Raw genomic sequence first — 6730 nt, forward strand, 5'->3', positions numbered from 1 at the left:
ATTATCTTACCCTAATGACAACCCTGGGAGATAGATGCTATTTATTAACCTATTTTGCAGTTAAGGAAACTGAGGCAGGTAGAGGTTATGTGATTTGTCCAAGGTCACCCAGCTAGTAAGTGTCTGAGGCTGGATTTGTACTGCGGTCTTTCTGACTCCAGGCCCTGCACTTTATCCACTGTACCACCTAGCAGCCTCAGTAGGGGCCCTGATTCTCCTATAATATTTCCAGACACAAGACCCAAGTCACTTAAGCAATCTGGGCTTCAGTTTCTTCATCTGTAACATGAGGCAATTGGACCCCCTGGCCTCTAAAGTTTCTCCTGCCTCCAAATGTGGGATCCTATGGATCTAAGGCTCTCAGATGTAGCTCTCCTTGGATACTCGGTGTTTTCTGATCTGCTTCTGATTGATTTCAACAAATAGCCATTTGACTAAGCATAAAGAAAGGAAGAGTAGGGGGGCAGCTAGATGGTGCAGTGGTTAAAGCACTGGCCCTGGATTCAGGAGTACCTGAGTTCAAATCTGGCCTCAGACACTTGACACTTACTAGCTGTGTGACCCTGGGCAAGTCACTTAACCCCCATAGCCTGCAAAAACCAAACAAACAAACAACCTCCCCCCCCAAAAAAAAGAAAGGAAGAGTAGAGGAGTATGCTGGTAAATGATTAACAACTGGCTCTCTAACACATTTTACAATTTAATCTGTATTATTAACATTTTCTCCATCAATGAACCAAACAATAAATCAAGCCCTGGTACATACACAGCTTTGCTGATTTCTGAAGCCAAGCCTGAAAACTTGACAACCAGCTCTCCCCAGCTAATATAGCTGGCTCCACCACACTCCTAAGTCATTAGACCCTTCTTTCAATAATGTACTTCAGAAGATCCGCAGTTTCATCATCATGACTCCTCCCTCCACTAATGGAGATCACAGATCTCCATACCTTCTGAAGCCATTGTCACCAACAATCATTCTCTAGTGGCTCGCTCTCTACAGATGAGCTTTTCTGGCCTCAGAAGTAGCTGATTATTGATCTCATTCATGGACTTTTCCTAGTTTGTTCAACTTTTCAGGGCCTAGACTCCACAGGTAGTTTTCAGGAAACCAGGGTCACCTCCACAGTTGAATAAAGCATCTCTCTCTCTCTCTCTTTCATTTCTTTCTCTTTCTCCCTTACTCTCTCACTCTCTTCTTCCTTCTGTCTCATACTTTCTCACTCTCTCTTCCCTTCCCCCCTCACTTTCTATCTCTGCCTCTCTCTCTCCTTGCTCTTTTTCTTTCTCTTCCCCTTCCTCTCTCTTACTCTCTCCTTTTCTTTTCTTTCTCTTTTACTTTCTCTTTTATTGATTGTTGTTCCATCATTTCAGTCACGTCTGACTCTTCTGTGACCCAGTTTTTGGGGTTTTTTGGGCAAAGATACTGGAGCATTTTGCTGTTTCCTTCTTTAGCTCATTTTACAGATGAGGAGACCAGCAAATGGAGGCAAAGTGACTAGCTCAAGGTCATACAGATGGTGAGTGTCTGAGGCTGGATTTAAACTCAAATCTTCCTGATTCCAAAATCAATGCTCTATCCACTGGGCCTCCTAGTTGCCTCAGTTTTGTTGATACCTTTTCCAGCTATGTCTCTCCTCTCTTCCCTTATAAAGAAAACTTTAACTTATACATTTTTTTTTCTTTTCCCCCCTGGATAGTATTTTATTTTTTCCCAATTACGTGTAAAGATAGTTTTCAACAATTGTTTTTTATAAGATTTTGAGTTCCAAATTTTTCTTCCTCCCCAAGACAGAAAACAGTCTGATATAGGTTACATATGTACAATCACATTAAACATAGTTCCACATTAGTCATGTTGTGAAAGAAGAAGCAGAAGAAAAGGGAAAACCCTCAAAAACTAAAAACAAAAACCAAAAAAAGTACACAGTTGTGTTTTTTTCTGGATGTGGAGAGCATTTTCCATTATGAGTCCTTTGGAATTGTCTTGGATTATTGAGTATGGGTATATTGAGTATTGGTATATATATTGAGTATATTCGTATTACTGAGAAGAGCTAAGTCTATCACAGTTGATCAACACACAGTATTGTTGATACAATGTTATCCTGGTTCTGCTTATTTCACTCAGAATCAGTCCATTTAAGTCTTTCCAGGTTTTTCTGAAATCTGCCTGCTCATCATTTCTTATAACACAATAGTATTCCATTACATTCATATACCACGACTAGTTCAGCCATTCCCCAATTGATGGGCATCTCCTCTATTTCCAATTGTTTGCCACCATAAAAAGAGCTGCTATAAATATTTTTGCATATTTGGGTCCTTTCCCCTTTTTTTAATGATCTCTTTGGGATACAACCTAGTAGTGGTATTGCTGGATCAAAGGGTATGAACAGTCCCATAGCCCTTTGGATATAGTTCCAAACTGCTCTCCAGAATGGTAGGATCAGTTCACAAAAATATTTTTAAAGTAATAACTCACTTATCAAAACCCAGCCCCCACACCAACCATTTCTACAGTACATCCAACATTCATCAGCCATAGTTCCTCACCTCTTTAAGAAAGGAGAGAGGTGCATTTTCCCAGAGAAGCACTTCAGTGGAAGGAAAGATGATACAAGGCAGAATATGTTTAACTGCAGAGGAGAGGTCTAGACAAACTGCTAGAAGTTCCAGTAGGGAAAGATTGCTTTTGGTTGTGCAAATCAGTTCTTCATGGTGGGCGGTGGGACTGGAATTGGGTCTTGAAGAAAGAGGATTTTCAAGAGACTGTGATTGCGGTGGGGAGGGGCTCAAGGGGACCATTCCAAGCATGGGGACAATGATGCCAAAAGCAGGGACAGAACAGGACAGAATGTGAGGTGGGGATGAGGGTTGGAAATGTTGAAATAATATTGTTCGCCTGCAACCTCTGGCTTCGGGGAGTAATGTGAGATAAAGCTGAAGGGCAGATAAGGACCTCTGGGGTGTTTCATAACAACACCCACTCCCTCCCAGTTGCCTAGTTACTAACAATAAACCCTGTGGAAATGCATGGGACAAAGGAGATTGAAACTCTTACCCTAGTTCTTGTGGGGGAAGGGGATCAAACAATCCCTTCTCGGGCCAGAGATCTTGTCCAGGGAGACAATGCAACAAATCCCTGGGATGGTGGAAGACTGTCTTTGGGAGGTGCTCAGCTTTCTCATCATTAGAATGAAGGGGTTAGACGAGATAACCTTCAAGGTCCCAGCCAGATTGAAATCTCTGATCCTACCTGTGACTTCCTGTATACATGTGCTAGGTTATGAACTCACCTTCACTGGGCAATGTTAAAGATGCTCATTCATCTAAGGCTGGGGTGCGAATCCTTTTGTGTGATGAAAAATGAGTACCTCATTCTTCCTAAAGTTTGAGAGCACAGGTGTGCGGAGAGGGGGGGCGTGGCACTGAGGTCCCAGAGCAGGATGGGAGAGGGGATCCTACTATCTCCCCAGAATGCCTTGCCTGCATAGAATTCTAGCAAACCAAGGAACAAGAATAGAGGAAGTGGCAGGGACAATAAATAAGGCTGGGGATTGCTGATCTCTCAGGCAAAATCTGGGTCTGAATCCCACTTCTGCTACTTATTAGCAATGTTACTTTGGACATGTCACATAACTTCTCATTTTCCTCATCTGTAAAATGAGTGGATTAAGTAAGATCAGAGGTTCTTAACTGGGGTCCATGGATAGATCAGATGGTCTATAAACTTGGATGAGAAAAAAATCACAACTTTATTTCAATATAATTGTTTTGCTTTGGAATGCTGTGAATTTTATTTTATGCATCAATTTTTTTTTTCTGAGAAGGGTTTTGCCAGATTGACAAAGGGTTCCATGAGACAAACAAGGATAAGAACACCTGAGTTAGATCCTTTGTGATCAATCAATCCTTCCATCATCAATCAATCAACAAATATTTTAAAATGTACTTGCTAGGTGCCAGGCACTAAATCCCATGATCTCATGATCCCATGAATCATGACTTGGTCAAGTCACTTCAGTTTTGTAAGCCTCAGTTGCCTAATTTGTAAACTGGGAATAATAAGCCTTGTTTCACAGTGTAGTGGTGAGAATTAAAGGAGAGAATAGAAAGCCCTTTGTAGACCATAAGGAGCTATATAACTGATCACTCTCACTATTATCTGCAGCTCCTAGTCTCTCAGTTGGGTCCTTGGTCTATGGGCTTAGGTCAGGACTTCCCTGAGACAAGAATGTTGCTAGTTTGGTTGCCAGAGATAATGGGGAGTCCCTTGGTAACCACTTGCAAAGAAACATTCAAGGTCCTAGGCATGTGGTTTAAAAGACTGTTCTCTGGCATGTTTGATCTATGACATTTGTTATAGAAAAAAAAATGAATAAAGGGCATTTACTGTAATATAGTCCCAGCTCCACCATTTAGTCACTGTGTGATAAAGTGGGCACTTTCTCTCCGTGTGCCTCAGTTTCCTCCTTTGGTATAAAGTAGTGGAAGTCACCTAAGTGATCGCTAAGGCTTTTTCCCATGTTAAAGTTCTAGTATTCTATCATCTATGGTCTTACTAGAAAGCCTAGGTTCTTCTAATTCTCCTTAAAGGCTGAGCCTGAGAACTATATAAAAAAGTAGGGACCTTTGTGCTCAGGGCAAGTGACACTAACCATTCCCTGGACCCAAGGCAAACCCTCACTTAGGAAAGGAATAGTTCGTGGTATAGACTCATATTTGAGGCGACTTATCTGGAGACCAAAGCCTGGGAAGCTAAGGTGCAGGGCCAGGAGAAGAATAGGCTGGCAGGGGAGGAGCTCACCCCAGCTGAAAGCTCTCAGCTTTCTCTTCTGACTAGTTATTCTCCATAATGAGGGATTAAGCTCTACAGTTTCTACAATTTAAAAGATTCTAAGAGCTGTTGCCCTTCTAAACTTGGTGCCTACTAAATTTAGCACCCTTCAGCAAAGCCCTTTTCACTTTGCCATAGTTCCGTCTCTGCCTGTATCTTATTGGAACTTCTCATATATCCCCTAGAACAGTATTCTGCACACAGAAAGTGGTCTACCTTGTGATAAAACTCTCCAAATTTAGGTAGGCTGGTCTTTTTTAGGACAGACATATAGCCTACTAGGTGTTGCAGTGGATAGAACACTGGGCCTAAAGTCAGGAAGACCCGAGTTCAAATTTGACCTCAGCTACTTTCTAGCTATGTGACCCTAGACAAGTCACTTAACCCTGTTTGCCTCAGTTTCTTCATCTGTAAAAATGGGGAAAATAATAGCACCTACATTCCAGGATTGTTGTGAGGATCAAATGAGAAAATGGTAAAGTGCTTACATAGTGCCAATCACATAGTCATTGCTATATAATGTTAGTTTTTATTATTATCATTATTTACTACTACTACTACTACCACCACCACCACCCACAGTCTGGCAGGTCCTGTCAAATCTTAGCATCACATTGGAGAAGCCAGGGTGATCTCGCCACCATGAGGAATCACAACAGGACTTCAGTGGAGGGTTACTTAAGCTGTCTCCTCATTGGTTGTTGTTGTTTAGTCATGGGCCATGGCATGTAATACTGTCTGTGGGGTTTTAAAAAAATTTTAAACAAGAAGTTTATTTAAACAACAAAATGTTTGACTTGAAGGGAAAACTATCTAGGATCAATGTCTTTATAGTAATTTATCCCTACTGAGAGACAGAGATTGCCCTACATGTAACAGCTGTGTACAAAAAAGTTATAAAATCGTCCTTGGTTTTACAATGATAAAAGAAAAACATTGAAATTATCCAATCAAACAAGGTATGCAAGGATTTTTTTGTGTTTTTTTTTTGTTGTTGTTAAACAGTGAGAGCAAAATAACTTACTGGAATATAAAGATAAAAGTTGAATGAGCATGCCACTAATGGAGAAAAGGGGTATTTTCACAGAACCAGTTTGTTTTTCCCCCTCCCCATCTCCATTTGATGTTGATCAAAACACCATCGGCTATTTAGTTAAAAAAATACTCATTATGCCTGTGCACATACACCAGTTACTTTATGTACGATAAAGGAATGGGGGAAGGGAATCAAATAAGAGAGAAAACTATACTGCAGTAGTCAGGATGTGGATGAACCAAATCTTGGTTTTCTAATTGTGAATGTATTGTTTTCCTTGGGAGCACAGTTCTGGAGTAGAGTTGCAGGTCCTCTTTTTAGTAAACACCACCTGTCTGCTGCTGGAACACATCCATTGGATCTTCATCCTCCATTTCCAACTGTGCAGGTGTTTCTGTTTCATTGATTGGTTGCCCATCCAATCGGAATCTGATCTGCCTCATTGACAAACGCTGTAGTTCACAATAGGCTTTCATTAGTTTACTAAGCGGTGTGTGCCTCTTCATCTTAAATTGCCCCACGGAACCATCTTGCCCGGCTGCCTTCAAATTAATGTGGTTGTTGCTTTCAGTCTTGACTCCTTCCTTTGGCTTTTCCTCGGCCATGGCGAGCCTAGGGGTCTCCTCAGCCGCCGCTTCACAAAAGAGGCACGAGGATGGTCCACTCCAAGGGAAAGGGGAGAAGCAGCAGCAGCAGGACCAGGGGAGGAGGAGGAGGAAGAGGAGGAGGAGGAGGAGGAGGAGGAGGAGGAGGAGGGAGGAGGCGGAGGAGGCGGAGGAGGCGGAGGCGGCGGAGGCGGAGGAGGAGGCGGAGGCGGTGGCGGTGGCAGCGGTGGAGGTACTTAGGAAGTGTAC

General features: G+C 42.2%; 1 protein-coding gene across 2 annotated transcripts; it reads right to left on the minus strand.

The window, feature by feature from the left end:
* Positions 1 to 6193: 6193 nt before the first annotated feature.
* LOC122742893 (small ubiquitin-related modifier 2-like) lies at positions 6194 to 6481 on the minus strand. Of its 2 annotated transcripts, XM_043987468.1 has the most exons (2): positions 6328 to 6481; positions 6194 to 6270 (listed from the first exon to the last, which is right to left on the minus strand). In XM_043987468.1, exons 1-2 carry the CDS (start codon positions 6479 to 6481, stop codon positions 6194 to 6196), a joined length of 231 nt encoding a protein of 76 aa, XP_043843403.1. The 2 variants fall into 2 exon arrangements, with proteins under 2 accessions (XP_043843403.1, XP_043843402.1); XM_043987467.1 differs by having other exon boundaries at positions 6194 to 6481.
* Between the last annotated feature and the right edge of the window lie 249 nt (positions 6482 to 6730).

Source organism: Dromiciops gliroides, chromosome 2, assembly GCF_019393635.1.
Source record: "Dromiciops gliroides isolate mDroGli1 chromosome 2, mDroGli1.pri, whole genome shotgun sequence".
NCBI classification, from domain to species: Eukaryota; Metazoa; Chordata; class Mammalia; order Microbiotheria; family Microbiotheriidae; genus Dromiciops; species Dromiciops gliroides.

Coding starts and splice junctions, on each gene's coding strand:
- LOC122742893 (XM_043987467.1), bottom strand. CDS start 6,481: ATGGCCGAGGAAAAGCCAAAGGAAGGAGTCAAGACTGAAAGCAACAAC.